The sequence below is a fragment of the Nanorana parkeri genome, unplaced genomic scaffold, assembly GCF_000935625.1.
Source record: "Nanorana parkeri isolate BGI_ZX_2015 unplaced genomic scaffold, ASM93562v1 scaffold9, whole genome shotgun sequence".
Classification (NCBI taxonomy): domain Eukaryota; kingdom Metazoa; phylum Chordata; class Amphibia; order Anura; family Dicroglossidae; genus Nanorana; species Nanorana parkeri.
Window position 1 is genome coordinate 4,229,726 of NW_017306277.1, and position 17,748 is coordinate 4,247,473.

Below are 17,748 nucleotides of genomic sequence, written 5' to 3' on the forward strand. Positions count from 1 at the left end.
TTGAGTGATTTTGGACTTCTAGTGTGTTGCTGTACTTTTCTATAGTTCTGGGAGGAAGGTCAATAAATACGGATATCCTGCACCCAGCACTACACGGAAAGGCTAGTGGGTACCCACCTTTATGCATAGTAGTTGTCTCAAAAACTGGTTCCCTTGCAGTTTAGCAAACATGTATACAAAGAGAGATGCTTTGTATTTTTCACACACAGACCGCTTAAAATCTGAATGGCAAATAGACAGCATTAAAAAAAAACGGAGAAGACTAGGCCTCTTCTTACCAGGAGACATGTCTGTGATCTTAATAGAAAGCTGTTGATCATGCTGACAGGTCCGCTTTAACAAAAAAATATGTATGAAAATGTTCCTTGTGTTTGTCCGATGAGCTATTGTGCTAATTGGCTCAATTTTTTTCTTCGAGTGGCTCCTTGGATGTTGGGTGTTTAGGCCTCGGCCACCCTCATTGACTCCCTTCTCCACAAGCTCCATATTGAAGCAATTACCTGCTCGCTCCACACTGAGGATAGAAGGGGCAGCTCTTGCTGAATGTGCAGCTTTATATTTATACTTTGAAAGAAAGCGATTTTTCCAAGTCACACATTTTGTGGCAAGAGCCAGGGATGAAAGTGCAACATGGAACCAAAGAAAATAGCCAACGCCCACTAGGTAGTGTGGTGGTCTCAGATTTAACGAGGGAAAAGAACAACCCGTGCCTTTGCCATAATGAAGGCCACCACATATTTTGCAGCAAAGGATACTGAAATATTTATAATGAGGTCTAATGAAGGTATACAATCGCTGGAGCATACACCACAAAATTCTTCAACCAAATCTGAGAACTCAAATGCACTCAGCGGGCTCCTACTCTAGTATAGTCTACAATATTTATACTTCATTCTTATTACAGGTGGCAATACAATGGGGAATTAGTTCCATTCAAGAAAAACCAACAACTACCACGTTCTAGGTACACAAACAGTCACTAGCAGCAACCAGAATGGAATTATTGTATAAACTAATTGCAGTGTTTGCCAGAGAATTGCCGTATGCAAACGATCAAAAGACTTTGATTGCAACCAGTTATTTAGCTTTACAGTTTCATTATAAAGTAGAAGGTGGGCGATACTGTTCAAATCACAAATCAGTAACGACAACTGTTCCCCTGAAACAAGTTGTATAAAACAAACCAAAAAAATAAAATCCCAAAATCTGAAGACCCCAGACCTCACTCTCTGCAGCATTCTCCTGGGAGTCCAGAGTGGCAGGGTGGGCCCTTGATTTCCTGGGATTACAGGAAGTGGGTTGAATGATGGTGGCCAGCCATCAACCTGAAGAAAAGCAGCACTGCATCGGTATATCTGCAGGGGACAGCACCGGAGATCAGGTGAGTTTAACAGACAGAGGGTCATGGGATCCACTCCTTGATTTAATGCCCAAACTGGATTTGGGCTTTAAAAGAGAACCATGGGGTAAGCGTTTTTCCACATAGTCCTCTTAAGGGTCAAGGGAGGACATATACTAACCTCCTCCCGTGACCCAAAGCTCAGTATATCGCGAGCTACAGCTTGCAGAATTCTGAGGCCGTCGCAGCCGGGGCGGATCCCGACAATGCTGTCAAGATCCGTGTGCGTGAATGACAGCTGGCTCTGCCTATCTAGAGGCAGAACCAGCTGTGCCCGCCCCCTCCCCTCTCCGTTCCTCCAGTCAGTGCTGGAGGATCGGAGAGGGGAATCCTCCGGAGAGGGGGAGCAGTGACTGAGAGTCACCGTTCTCTGCAGGTAGATGATCGAGAAGTGAACGAGCGACGGTATGCGTTCGCTCACTTCCCGACCTATTGAGCCGACGTGAGAGTTTCATTGTCACATGTCGGCTAGAACTATGAGGATGAGTGACACTCACTCACCTCATAGTTCTCCTTTAAGGATTGGCACACACTTCTATGTAGGCTAACTAGGAGAAAAGGGGGAGGACTGCACCCAGCCCCCGAGATGGCTCCCTTTCAGAGATTTCACAATCTCATCTGCTCAATAACCTTTTCCTCCTGAGTGTACACGACTGGTGGACGCTGCACCACACAAATAAGACTAAAGGTGCCCATACACCTTACGACCATCGCAAGACTTTTGTCTTGCGATGGTCGTATGCCTCTTGAAAGCACTACGATCTGCCCACCTTGGACGGGCAGAACGTACTTGCGATCATCGAAAGCCCGCCCCGCTAAGGGGCGGGCTTCCGATGACGGCAATGCAGAACGGGCAGTGTGCGCATACACTGCTCGATTCTCGTACAAGAATCAGGCGAAATCCCGCGATCGTACGAGAATCGAGCAGTGTGAACTAAGACGTGCGACCGTTTCTACTGTACGATCGCACGTCTTTTGTCGAGCCAACATGTTCGAAAACCCGCCGAGAATAGTACGATTCTCGGCGGGTTTCTAGCCTGCTCGCCCGATAGCTGCGGAACGGGCCGGTGTGCGCATGCGCACACTGCCCGTTCTGCATTGCCGTCATCGGAAGCCTGCCCCTCAGGGCCAAGATGGGCAGATCGCCAAAATGGGCTTTCGATGATTGCAAGTACGATCTGCCCGTCCAAGGTGGGCAGATCGTACGGGCTTTCAAGAAGCATACGACCATCGCAAGACAAAAGTCTTGCGATGGTCGTAAGGTGTATGTGCACCTTAACACGGCACCTTTATTTAACCAATGTAACGTGAACAGTTCCAAAGTCAATGACAATCGCATTTACTAATCGTTACCAATTTGTCCTCAATGCTTTTAGATAACACTGATTAAAAACCCACAAACACATTTGTTCACATTGTGTTTATCTGTGTTGTCAGACTTAACAAAAGAAAAATTTGACTCCTGTCTGGCACGGAGAAGTACAAGTAAAGACATTTCAATAAGCGATGCGGTGCGAGTGTTATGACAGGTCCCTCAGTAATTTTGTCATTAAGTCGTCCTCGTATGCTACCTTTTCTCCTGACAGAGTAGAGTAAGCCGCGAGCGCTTTATGGATTCTGCAGTGCACATACATGCTGCTTTTATTGGGGCTCTCATAATGGCTTTTGGCTGCCCGGTCTTTTCTGGCTCACATAAACAGACTTGCTGGCCACGGATGGGAACACAAGGATACTCTGCATAAAATATTTATGGACCAGCTGCCAATTTGATGTCAAGTGAAAGCGGAGACTGTTAAAACATGGACTAGACTTTTACAATCTTGTATTAAGTAAAGCCTAATCTCCAGATTATAAGCAAGCTCTTGAATGCAGACTTAAAACATTGTTCATTAAATGGAAACTATAGTTGTTGACGGTATTTTTCCCCTTTTAAACGAAAATAGTATATATGTAGTGGGGTGTTTTATGGTATGCAGCAATTCAGGATATCAAGATCTATAAAACTAGAATACACTTCTGTATTCAAAAGCATTACAATAGATTAAGCCTCTCAATATCACAGCGATAAAACCAATTTCCAAGGTGGATACACAAAGTATAAGTCTCCAATGTAATAACAGAGATATGTAATATGAATGTATGTATGCATGTACATCAGGGGCGCCCACAATTTGTCTGGAGATCTACTTTTCAAATGACGAGCTCAATGAGATCTGCCAACGAAAAAACACCTGCATTCAGGGGCGGGAGGGGGCGTGGCGGTGCATTGAAGTCAATGGCACCGCAGCCAGGCCCCTCGCCCACAGTGCGTCGCCTGCACCCGGAACCCAGGCACATTAGTGCCTGCGTTCCAGTCCAGTGTGATCCACAAAAATGCTGCAAGCACTATTTTTGCAGATCGCACTGGACCGGAATGCAGGCACTAATGTGCCTGTGTTCCGGGTGCGGGCGATTGCATTGTGGGCGGGGGGCATGGCTGCGGTGCCATTGATTTCAATACAACCCCACAGCCCTGTCCACATGTGTGTTCATGTGAAGAGATTATTCATATTTACCTGCATATATACATCCTTGAAAAGGACTTTGCTCCAAGAAATGTGTTGAATGGATATCACAACGGATATGCTGGATTTTTATTATATCTCTAGGATATTACGTTGAACATTTAGGGTGAACTCACACTAGGGTGTATGCACTGAGCAAGTTTGAACCCTAGTTCAGTTGGCAGTCTCTCCATAATGTGCCCTGGCCCACTTGAAAGAGGTGGTTTGGGGGTCAATTCATTTGGACCCCGGCTTGGTGTATATGGCTAACCATGCCCGAGCATGGAATGGGAAAAGTGGAGCAGATTATATCCATTTGTGTCCATGTAGATAGCAAGGGTACAGATGAGGTAAGCATGCTCGGGCCCGGCATAATGTGAGCACAGGAAGCGTGCTCTAGTCCAGCACTAGTCGAGGGAGGTGAGGGGTGAGAACAAGCCTGCTCAGGCACGGTGCAAGACAACCTTGCCTAGTACAAGTACACCCTTATACTTTGTGTATCTTTGGAAATTGAATGCTGGGCAACCCCCAGCCAGGAAATGAGACGGGCTCTATCTGACCTGCTGCAGCTTCTAATGCACATTGTGAGAAGCTCACTGTGTGCAGTGTAGGGCTGCAACAACTAATCGACATAATCGATTATAATCGATTATTGAAAAAGTTGTCAACTTTTTCAATAATCGATTAATCGGCTTCCGATCGGTTGGCCCTGTTCACAGCTCCACACACTGTGTGCCGCACCTCCTCCCCACCTCACGCTCGCCGCTGCCAGACCCGCTCGCATCCACGCTCCACACGCCGCACCTCCTCCCCGCCTCACATTTCCTGCCCATCCACGATTGGCAAGGCACGCGGGGAGATGTAGTAAGGAGGAGCAGGTGTGGGGGGATGACAGCAGCTGATAGACAGGTCCAATCTCAGAAGCAAGTTGCTGGAAGACTGCTCAGGTAAGCCTGCACTTTCCCACACATGGTGCTCTATAATGTATTGCTGGGATTTGTATTTCTCTGGTACATTGTACTGTACATTATACATAGGAATACAAATACCAGCAATGCATTATACACTGTATGTATAATGTATTGCTGGGATTTGTTGTACTCCTCTATAGCTGGTGATATTCTGCATTGCGCTGTATAGAGGACTACAAGTCCCAGCAATAATACATTATACAGCGCAATGCAGAATACCACCAGCTATAGAGGAATACAAAACCCAGCAATAGTACATTATACAGCGCAATGCAGAATGCCGCCAGCTATTGTGTACTATTGCTGGAAATTGTTGTATTCCTCTATAGCTGGCGGTGTTCTGCATTGCGCTGTATAATGTGCTTTTGCTGGGATTTGTAGTCCTCTATAGCCGGTGCCATTCTGCATTCATTGCTGTATAATTTTACACTTTCCAATTCACTATATTGCACACCACACTATCTTTTTTTTCTTTTTTACTTCCACCGCTCTAAGCTTGCTCCTGTGATGGACTACAACCTCAATACAAACTAGTAGTCCATCACTGGAGCCATTTTTTAAACTTTATTTTATTGTTTATCCGATTAACTGATTAATCGAACTTAATAATCGGCTAACTAATCGATTTTGAAAATAATCGTTAGCTGCAGCTCTAGTGCAGTGAAATCAGAGTAAGCTATTTCAGCACAGCCGAGAAGCCTATACAACTGAGCAAGACTGAAGGCAGGGGGTTCTGACTAAAAATTAACCTCTAATCCATCAGAAAATGTTGGGTAGTCATAGTTAGTGGAGACCCGAAGCTGTCAGTGACAGCATGGTCACACAGCTAGGTGAACGCAGATCTGTGTGATCCTACCTATATCATGGAGAGTAGATTAACATTTCATCTGCAGAATGCATTAAGCAGGGAAACCACATTCTACAGACTACAGATGAAAACAGTTAAAAATAAAAGAAGAATTCTGAGCCTTTCCTTGAAACATTAGAAAAGAGAAGCATGCAGTAATATATGAAGGGACCATAATCGTGATATCTAATATTCTGCATACGTACAATTTAGAGGGCACATAAAGTCACAAGGCACATTGCTGTAATATATGTTTGTCACTAGAGAAAGTGACAAACAGGAAAACTCCATGGCAGGGAGCTGGAGGCTTTTCTGCTACTTCCATTAGAAAACCGGGGACACTTCATTCCCGGGATTTAATGCCAATCTGATTTAGGATTGACTTCAACGTCAGCTATACAGTGAAATCTAAAGATTGTGTTTAAGTCATTTGGAACTCCGCAACAAACCGTTTTCCTAATTTACGTGTTCTCAAATTGCAAGAGTAGTCGGCCATGACAGCTTAGCCTCAGCGGGACACCTACACAAGCCTCATAGAGTCATGACAAACACATAAAGAAAAGTTTATAGGCAAATTCCTTAAAGGGTCAGTCCACCAAAAAGTGATATTTAAACAGAGCCAGGTTATGGCTTCCTCAGGGAAGACAAATCAATATGGAATTCAGGAGCCATTTGAAGTGGAGTGGCTCCATTGAAAATAACCAAAGGAAACCTCAAAAGTTAGGCACCAGCTGTAAATTTAAAGGAGCACTGGAGACCTGGCTCCTGGGATTTGTCCATCGCTGGCCTTCCAACATGTCTTGCCATAGTTCCTGACTCCGTACAGCTCTACCTTGGAGTTTTCAGTGATCCTGCCCACCTTTGTGTGTTCCAGTGACTTAGTTTGCCAATGCGTGAGCAACCGAAGAACTCTTTGGTCACTTGTCACTTTATGGACCAGAAGATGGAAGACTTGGGACCTGGGGCATTACGTGACCACAATTTAGGCACCTTATGGAGTCATAACTGCTGCAGTGATTGGCTAGAGAGGGACAGACAGGGGGTGGGCAAGAGGGGTTCATGCCAGAGCACAGTATTAAGGATTTATGAAGATTTTATATACCCAAAACACACACACTAAATTTAAAAAAACATTTAATCCAGTTGTGCCCCTTCACACCTATGTGTGTGTTTCCATGTATTAATATGCACACTAGGACAACACGGTGTTGTGGTGCGCTGGTGTCATTTAATTTTTTGCAGCTCAGTGTGCATACATGGGAGTAAACAAACACACCTACCCCCTTAGCATATTGCAATGCATGTACCCAAGAATACATGTGTTACCTTAGCGTGCACTGGAAAAAAAATTAGGCAAATGCGTTTTTGGCCCACGGATGTGCTCTGTAGGCCTATTGCATGTTCTCCCTGTGCTTGCATTGGTTTGCTCCAAAACACCAAAAACATGCTGGAAGGATAACTGGCTCCTGTCTAAATTGGCCCTAGTATGTGAGCATGTGAGATAAGGAGCCTAGATTGCAAGCTCCTTGAATGCAGGTACTGATGTGAATGTAGGTACTGATGTGAATGTGGTGGGTTGCCATTTTTTTTTTTATTGCACCTCAGTGTGCATACATGGAACAAACACACCTACCCCTTAGCACATTGCAATGCATGTAATCAAGAATACATGTGCTACCTTGGGGGTGCACTGAAAGAAAAAATTAGGCAAGTGCATTTTTGGCCCGTAGATACGTGTTGTGGGCCTATTGCATGTTCTCCCTGTGCTTGCGTTGGTTTGCTCCAACACTACACAGACATGCTGGGAGGTTAATTGGCTCCTGTCTAAATTGGCCCTCGTATGTATGAATGTGAGATAGGGACCCTAAATTGCAAGCTCCTTGAATGCAGGTAGTAGGAAAAGTACTATGTCATCTGTCAGTACTATATAAACACCTGTTATGAATAATTAAATCAAATACTGAAAATAAATGGCGCAGCACAGAAAAAAATGCACACAAGTGTGAATGGGTTCTAAAAAAATAATAATTCAATGTAGTTTACATAAAGCTGCCTATATTCCCCTGCACAGACTGGAAGAGGGAGGGTGAGCTCTGTAAGCCAGTAAGGGTTTCATTGCTTTGAGCAGTGCACAGAGAGCAATGGGAAGACTGCCTTAGTGTGCTGCTGCTCCTACTTTGGCCAATAGCAAGCTGGGGGTGGGTCCTGGATCTGCAATATAGTATGCAGAGAAGTCCACAACCTGGCTATATTCAGGTGCCTGAACAATATGACAAAGACTTCGTCAGGTTAAGCCAGGGATGGCCAAACTCCGGCCCTCCAGCTGTGGTGAAACTACAAATCCCATGAAGCATCTCTCTGCAGGAGTCATGCCTGTGGCTGTGAGAATCTTGCAAAGTCTCATGGCATTTGTAGTTCCACCACAGCTGGAGGGCCGCAGTTTGGCCATCCCTGGGTTAAGCAGTTCAGATATATATTTGAGATTTGTGGCCGCCTGCCTGGAGTGCGCTTTAAGAAAGCAAACTCTGATCCTGCAATCACCGAAACTGCTCATTGTCTAATTGATACAGAAAGAGTAGCAGTTATAATGATCTCTATACAATACACACAAATGCACATTTAAGAGAAAAAAAAGGCAATGTGCTGATGTAAATGAACCGAGAGAAGCCGGCGTCCGGGGACTGGGTGTCGCGTTTCGGATTCGCAGCTGAAGTCCCAGAAATCACCTCTTTAAAAAAATGTAAAAAAGCGCAAGCGAGAGCTTCAGAAAAATACTCACACTTCCCGTAGCCCCAGCAGCTCCACAAAGGCGGCCGGATCGATCTCCTTCAGCTTGTTGTGGCTCAGGTTTCTGTTAAGATGACAAAAAAAAAGGAGAGAAAAATGAAGGCAATCGAATCAGCACATGGCGGTACTGAAGTCAGCAAAAAGCAGCCTGACAATTATTCTGGATCGTGGGGGGGAAAATGATCCGCTGTTAGACAAAAGCACTTTAGGAAATAGCAAAAGCTTTTCTTCTTTTTTTTTTCCAGCTTCGGCAAAACAAGCCAATTACAAAGGCATTATGAGGATACATGAAATGCTCTGTATGTTACGGACCCGGGTAATTAAATCAGCAAATTAAACTACATTAGCCCGTGTTTTGTTTTCATTTATTTCCCTTCATTCGAAGGGCCAAACAAATCAATCTTGCTGCGATTTAGCCGGCGACAGGCTCGTTTGTCTCGTTTTGAGACGCTGGAAGTACTGTGGCCATTAATGAGTCATCTGTCCTAAAATTCCCAAAAAAGGCACCTTTTATTTCAGGGTTGGGAAGGGGAGGAAAATATTTGTGGCTTTAGTGGACTTGCCTTCACAGTGGACGTTTGGACTTGGTAACCATTCATACATGCGTTTTGATTGGTCAGTTTAGAAAGTGACAGGAAACAGAAGCCAGGTCGCCAATGCTCCTTAAAAATTACAGCTGGCGCCCAACTTTTGAGGGTTTTCTCTACTTGTCATCAATGGAGCAGGCTCCTTAAAAAAAATTCTGCTGACTCCTGGACTGGATAGACTGGCTCCTGAATTCCATAGTGTGTGTGTGAAAAAATAAAACCTCCTGGCTCCAGGATTGGATAGACTGGCTACTGAATTTCATATTAATTATGTATATATTACATTTCCTTTTGCTTCCTGTCCTGTGAGAGGTGTCATCAAGACAGGAATGAAGGGGAAAGCTCATTACCGATGACCATAAGCAATGCAAACACAAGTTCTTACCCATCCCAAAACGGAAACGTTTTGGCTTGAGCCAAGCTTCAAATCGAGGGACAATCTGTGACTCTTAAAAGTCTAAGCCCAAAACCGAAAAGGTTATATTTTGCAACTTGCTAAACCTTAGATGTAGCGGCTTCATTCGTTCGCTCTAGTTTGTTTTTTTCCCCCCCCTTTATTTCAGCCTGGCCAGTAACACACTTCCTATCCTAGGGTGACAACTCTCACTCGCTGTACTGCATCAGGACAACAGAAACAGGACTGGGGTCATGACATTACATACTGCGGACTTCTTTCTGATTGGATCATCATAGATACGGTTAGGATGATCAGCTGCGTTTGATTGATTGGCCCTAGGTTGTAGTCACATGACATTCATCCACCCTATTTATTTGTGTGTTATCTCACAATATGTTAGCTCTGAGGAAGGGGGAATATCCCCCGAAACACGCCAGCCAATTTAGGTGGCCTTTGTTGGGACCTGCTTTGAATCATTCCTCCATCCGGAGAGATTGTTTATGCGAGTAGTTTTTCATGTCATTTGTTATCTCTCCTTTTATAAACGGTATTATACGAGAAGGCGCTGTCTATTTTTTTGTTTTACATATCATGTGAGGAAACTTCCCAACCTTCCCAATGGCCTTGAAGATAGCAGCCTTCCTATGATTGATGTTGGAGAACATTTCATTGGGAGTCTGCTGAGTAGTGCTGCAACTAACGATTATTTTCGATTATAATCGATTAGTTACCCGATAATTTTTTTCAACGAATCGATTGGTTGTATAAAAACTCTCTCACTCTCGCTCAGCGCTGTGGTGTGCAGTTTCTTTGAACAGAAACAGGTCCTCAGAACGCCCCCTTCCTCTTCTCCATAGCACAGCGGGCAGCGATTCTATATTCCTCAGGGATAATTGAAAACAATGCAACTGATAAGACTGAAGCACAGGAAGTTATCAGCTGACATGATTTCTGGCAGGATCATGAGGTATTTTTTACATGAACTTGAATCACTTCCAATTACTTAACAGACCGAAATCGATCAAATAAGAGTTCATTGTTCCCCTTTATGTGAGATACACTGTATCACTTCCCCGGAGCACCTGACCTCCGCTTTACCTGCGTTGCTTGTTCAGCGCCGTCTAATTGGTTTACAGACAGGCAGCACAATGGATGTCCTTCCCAATTACCGCCTCGTCCGTCTGATGCGCTTATTGTATTATAATCTCGTGAGCTGAAACATGGTTTGTAACGATCTGTGCAGAATCGCAGTCCTCATAAACACAAACAATGGCAACAGTATAACTTTTCCTTTGTCTTGTCAATCCCTCCCCGGAATGAAAGACTTCGGAAGCGCTTTCATCATCCATTGCTCGGCTGTCCTTCTGAATGAAAGGTGGATGGAAGCAGCAATGGCAGGGCATTCAAATCCTCGGCCTCATTTGATAACATGTAGGACAAAAATGTAATTTGCTCAGCGGAGATTACATTACTGGTTAACCACATAACGAGGTTTAGATTGTACGTGTCACTACTGATTTGAATCGGAGTGAGGAAGTCTAAATGGATAAATAAATATATCCGTATGACAGATGAAATCACGTATAATGGAGCCTGGCAAATGCCACCGTGTGGAGATAATGGCGTCTCTCTTAAACTCCGATGACCGTTAAGGTGGAAGTGAAACGTTTATAAGATAAAAGGAGGTTTTTCACCTTCAGGTGATTTTTAAAGGACTCCAGTCTAATCAGCACGCCAGCTTTCAACGAGCCCCTGAAATCAGGACCAAAGTTAGGTGGCGAGGGGGGCAGTTGAGCCGCATTTTTACCACCTACCTGACCTTCTTACTTTAGGACCTGGACCCTGGTTCTGAAGAGTTTCTCATTGGTCAGCGCGGTCATGTGACTGCTCTGACCAATTATTATTATTACACAGGATTTAAATAGTGCCAACAGTTTGCACAGTGCTCTACAAAATGTACAGTACAGTTACAATACAAATCAAGACAAGATTTTAGCCGGTGAGTGCTAAAAATCTAAAACGTCCTTTGTAGTTCTGGGACCTGGTCTCCAGCTCCAAAGAGTTTTTCATTGGTCAGCGTGGTCATGTGAACATGCTGACCAATTTAAAAAAAAACCCTTTGTACTTCTGGGACCTGGTCCCCAGCTTTAGTCAGCGTGGTCATGTGAACAGGCTGACGAATAAAAAATAAAATGTTGTACTTCCGGGACCTGGCCCCTAGCCCTGAAGAGTTTTGCTTTAGTCAGCATGGTCAGGTGACTGTGCTGACCAAAACAAAAAGCCCTTCTTACTCCGAGACCCGGTCCCCAGCTCTAAAGAGTTTCTTATTGATCAGCGAGGGCAAGTGACCATGCTGACCAGTAAAAAGCCCCTAGTACTTCCGGGACAAGGTCCCTGGTTCTGAAGAGTTTCTCATTGGTCAGTACAGTCATATGATCATGCTGGCCAAAGAGCACTCATTATTTGCAAGCATTACGAATATTCCAGACTGGGGGGCAGTTAAATCTAGTGTGCAATGTATGGATCGCTACACTAAATGGTGGGGGGGCATCAAAAACGGGGACCAGGGAAAGCGGGGAGGTGGCGGCAAGTTAATTTTTTCACATTTTTGGAAAAAGTGAACTTACCCATTTACATTCAGGTTTTGGAAATGAATGGGATTTCTCAAACAAAAACTTAATTTGGTGTTCAAGAAAAAAAATTTCATGCTGCTGTTTCAAATTATTTTCGGCACTGCGGTCAAAATCGATTGTCGATTTGACTCCAGTAGCTATTGAAAAACTGCTCGAACTTTCAAAAAAAACGATTTTTCAAACATGATTCTACTGGCGCATGGCTAGCTTCATTCACATTGTTCCCAGCTTTCTCTTTACACTACAACCCTCCCCATCCCGTGTTACAGAGAAGAGAGGGAGAAGAGTTCTGTAGTCCTGTCCTAAGTTTGTTAATGGCAGGATCATCAAAAGGTAAAAACATGTCTAAAAAAAAAAAAACTACTGCAGCCACTACATCCAAGAACTGGTAGGCTGTGATATATATTTTTGTGCTCGGGTTTTAATTCAATAATGAATGGGGCCCTGGTTTATAAAGGTCAGTAACATGCGGCCATTTTTGTAGATAAGGCTGGAAGGGGGAACTAATTAAAAAAAAGAAAAAAATGAAAGTACAGTTGGCATTTAAACCCAACACTGGTCCAATCGGGAAGGAAGGGGAAAGTTCCTTCCACATAATGTGACCAAAACGTTTGCCGAGGAGGAGATGCAAAGCCACAAAATGTTTGGCAAACCGAAATATTACCAAAAACAGAAGTTAGCGTTTAAAAACCATATTTGTGAATGATTCCATACAAACACAATTTACTTTTAAATTGCCTGCAGTCCTCAGTAAATCCTCCTAATCCTAAAGTAGCTTCTCTTTTTGGAGTAGCACTTAGCACTCCTAAAAGTGAAATGTGGAAAATGCCCTCCAACAACTTTATAAGCCGCTGCAAATCTCCAGTTCTGCTTATTACTAAATATTAGACTTATTTTTTTGATAAATCATTTTGTATGGCTTTTTTCGGATGCCAAGTCTGGGATTCAGTCTTGTGGTTTGCTAGGCAACAAAACGCACTGATTTGACCATTGCTAAGAAACAAAAATTTCCTAAGGGATTTCTTTCTAGTTGTTGTTAAAACTTAAAGAGAACTATGGGGTGACCTTTGTATCCCATAGTTCTCTTTAGGGTCACAAGAGGACATATACTAACCTCCTATATGACCCAGAGCTCAGTATATAGTGGGCTATTGCTCACTATATACTGAGAGTGCCGCCGCCAGGACGGATCCCGACAATGCTGTCGAGATCCACCCAGCTGGCTGACAGCAGGCTCTACCCATCTAGAGGCAGAGCCAGCTGTGCCCGCCCCCTCCACCGTCCATTCAGTGCTGGAGGATTGGAGAGGGGAGGGGAGGGGGGGAATCCCTGCGGGGAGCTGTGACTGACAGTCACCGCTCACTGCAGGGAGATGATCCAGAGGTGAGTGAGTGACGGTATGTGTTCGCTCACATCCCGATCTATTGAGCCAACCTGTGACAGTTTCATTGTCATTCGCCGGCTCTAACTACTTTTTTTGTTATTAACCCTTGCAGTGGGGCTACCCCCACAAGGCATGGGTTCACTGCTCATTTTGGTCTAGGGACGAAAAAACTCACCTGATGCTTGGTCCACCTTGGCTGCTGGACCGGTCCCCACAGCCTCTTCTCCCTCAGGCTCCAGCGGTCTAAGGACCTATGAAGTCATCACCTCTAATGCAGGTCCATTGACCTGCATTAGGTGTGAGGATGCTGAGGGTCATTCAACAGCCAGAGCGGAGGGGGGTGGGGGATGGGGGATTGGGGAGGCGAGTGCATCTTTATTTTTCACCCATTGACCAAAATGAGGAGTTAACCCTTGTAGTGCGGGAGTAAGGGTTATTTTTGAAATATCCTGGAGCTCGTCTTCAACTCCACAAATAATGCAGTACAGTGAGTTTATTAATTCATAATTATATTTAGGTTTTTAAATGCAAGCAGTTGCAAGTACCTGAATCTGACTTCATATCAGCCTAGTGCACCTCCCTATAGAGCAGAGCTCAGACTAGGGAAGGGAGAAGCAGCACAAGGAGCCAAATCAATCAGTTGTGCTACAGAGCTTGTGTGCTTGAAACAAACTGCTCTCAGGAGGAGAGAGCAGAGTGACAGGGAGAGGAGCTCATTGGTCTGCTGCTTCTCTTTTTACTGTTCAGTCACAGGCTGGGCAATGAACAAGATCTGTAAGAGTTACCAAACTGATGCAGATAAATATCAGGTGCCCTGCCTTGCAAGACAGGGCTGTGCTGTGTGGAACAGTTCTGTAAATCTCAGGACAGGATGGACAAGGATACAAAACCTTTGGCAGGTGAAGCCTCTCCCTTATATGCATTTCATCTGTCTAGCTGCTTGTCTGGTGTTCCACTTTTTTTTTCCTGTTCTATTAGCGATGTGAATGACATCTTTTCTATGGCTGGTATTTCCCTTAAGGCATAAATACATTTTTATATTTAGATGAAAATGTCTTATTTTCCATAAACCTCACTTCCATAAAAGGAGCTATTCTGAGATATACAAAAATAACCACATTATTAGTTCAATGTGCAAATTAAATTAATAAGGACATGCTGGCAAGCCAAGTCTGGTGTCTTTAATACTCACAATTGCACATAACGCGACAGATCAGAAAACTAAACCAAAAACAAATATGGGGTTGCAAGTGATAACTATAAGCCCCGATTCACACCAGGGCGACAGTGTTTGAGCGCTTTCAGGCGTTTATATCCGCGTTTCAACACTGAAACACGCAAGAACGCGCTAATCAGTGCATTTCCATTGAAGTCTATATGTAAAACACGCTGATCAGCGTGACAAAAGTAGCACTGGGAGCATTTCAGGCGACAGGGATATTGGAACGCACGCATTTGCGTGAACCGCCCCCATAGGGATGTACAAAGACAAATATATGGCAATCAATGGAAATAATAAGTCCACATGCTGTGTTTACAAACTGGCAATGCAGATTGTATTTTATCTAAACCCTAAGTCCCTATTCAGAGGCCTCCCTACACTTTTGGCCACCTGAGGCAAGGGGGAGGGGGGAGGATGTGTTACATTACTACTGTAATGGAGGGAATCTTCCTTTGACCGGAAAATCTGGTATTGGAGCATTTGGGCCACTATGAGTACTTGCCCAAATACTCGTTTTTGGCCACCGATACTAGTATCGCTAGCGGTGCATCCCTCGTTATTAGGCAAGAAATTGCGGCAAAAGCAGCACACACACATTTTTCGGGCACATCCATTAAAGTCTATAGGGGCCAATAACGCACAATTCTGCTCAAAGAAAGCAGATGCACTTTTTCAAGCAACAAGGGACATGACATTGTAAACAGGGACCACTGAAAATAATGGGGTTCTTTAGAGCGCTGCCATGCTTCAGGTAAAACTCTACAAAAAAGTGTAACAATGATTTGCTATCTTTTGGTCTGTTATACCACTAAAAGAATTGTGTTATGTCTATTTAACAAGTACTAAATTATTCCCACCGATCCTGCCAGAAATCTAGTGACCTTGTAGTATCCTGTGCTCTTTGCCTGTGTTGACTGTTAACAAATCAGCATTGTTTCCCGTTCTCTCTTTGAGAGACAAAAACACTTGTCACCTATGGGGAGCACCAATGTTGCTCATTCATAGACACAGTACAGTGAGTTGTCGCCCTAGGACTGGAAGTGTGTTACAGGCAGGATTTACGGAAAAAAACAGAAAAAAAAAAAACGAATGCAGCCACCACATTTAAGAACTGGTAAGCTGCAATATATTCAATGTTCTTGAATTTAGTTTTACTTTAAGCAAGATGTAGTCTGTATGCCGATAGACCTTCCCAACATCAGCAAGACCTATCACTGGCCTCAGCTCATGGTGAGAAATGTGTTGTTCCATCTTCACTAATTCTAAAAGCAGCTTCATGTAATTTCCATCTAACTAAAATGGTATCTGTCGCCGGTTTTACGTATATAGAAGAGAATAAAAAAATTTTAAAAAATGATATATATACAGGATTCCTAATGTAATGTACGCTCTGAAGAGTCATCTTAAAACTTGTGTGGCATCTGTTGCTATTACAGTAGACAGCTACATCTAAAAAGCATCTGTCTGGGCATCCGTGCCGCCAGAGGACTTAAAATTGAAGCAAACAATTTAACATTTCCATCCAGTCTTAAATAACCTGAGTTTCAAACAGTGGTGATTTATCAGCAAAGATATGGGCCGTCTGCCGCAAACCGGTTCTTAGTTTGCTCATGGTCATTTATAATGAAGAACAGGTTGGAAAGCAAAGCACACGTAGTAGACGGTAGGAGTTGGCATATCCTTCAATAGTAGGCTTTGGTTTTTTACCATTAATAGATCATGGCATGATCATTGTAGGACATATTTGGACTCTTGTGATGAAACATAAGCTGGGCTACCCAATTGTACCAGAGTGGTGACCATGCCTAGCTACTTCATAGTCAAAACTCCATCAAAAGAGACTTGACCAAACACCAAGACAACCTGCAACCTCGCTGCCGCCTTTACAACGCTAAATTGCATTTGGTGTCAAATAAAAACTTCAAAAGTTCAAAGGACAAAAAGTACAGCTACCCATACACATTACATGGTCGTCAGATGATTTCAGCTTATATGTTTCTTGGTCTCAGAAAAAACTTGCTCTACAAAAGTGAAGATAAATCCCAGGAGCCAGGTAGCCAATGCTCCTTAAAATTTATAGCAGGCACCTAACTTTTGCGGTTTTCTCTAGTTTTTGCCATTGGAGCTGTCTCCTAAATAGACTGCTGGATCCTGAAATCCATAGTCATTTGTCTATTCCTGAGTTATAAAGCATACTAGGGTGAGCAAACCAGGGTTGGGAGGGGGGTTTAGACCAGAGATGCCAACATGGGTTCAACATATCAAGGATATTATGACCGCATACATTTTCCCAACATTATAGCATGCAAGTGCATCCCCACTATACCAAAATACACTGAGAGAAATTTATCAAAACTGGAGCAGACAAAATCTGGAGCAGATGTGCATGGCAACCAATCAGTTCATATCTTTCATTTTCAATTCTTAACTGAAAAAACTGAAGACAGAAGCTGGTGGATTGCCATTGGCAACTGCTCCAGATTTTGCCTGCTCCAGTTTTGATAAATTCCCCTCTGTATCGCCCAATGTTTGTAGACACCTGCCCATCACAGCTACACTATATGGCCCACAAATTTGGACACCCTTTGAAATGATTGAGTTTAGGTGGTACCACTGAAGGGTATGGGTAATGCTATAGCACACAAAGACATTTTAGATAATTGTGTGCTTCCAAACTTGTGGCAAACATTTGGGGTAAGACCTCTTCTGTTCCAGTAGTACTATGCCCCTGTACACAAAACCAGCTCCGTAAACACATGGTTTGAGAAGTTTGGGTAGGCCACTAGAGTTCCTCCATACTAGAGCCCTGACCTCAGCCCTGCAGAACACATTTGCAATGAATTGGAGTGCTAATTACAGGCCAGGTCTTCTTGTCCAACAATTGTACATGAAAATGTTCTTTTTGATTCTGTGGGTACAAATTCCCAAAGACACACTCCAAAATCTTGTGGAAAGCCTTCCCAGAAGAGAGGAAGCCA

General features: G+C 43.8%; 1 protein-coding gene across 1 annotated transcript in view; it reads right to left on the reverse strand.

Annotated features, from left to right (window-relative positions):
* LRIG1 (leucine rich repeats and immunoglobulin like domains 1) overlaps positions 1 to 17,748 on the reverse strand; it is a 97,604-nt gene that overhangs the window by 48,751 nt on the left and 31,105 nt on the right. The window contains exon 2 of the mRNA XM_018554488.1: positions 8,540 to 8,611. Coding sequence (XP_018409990.1) covers positions 8,540 to 8,611 — 72 coding nt within the window. The remainder of the gene's footprint in view (positions 1 to 8,539; positions 8,612 to 17,748) is intronic.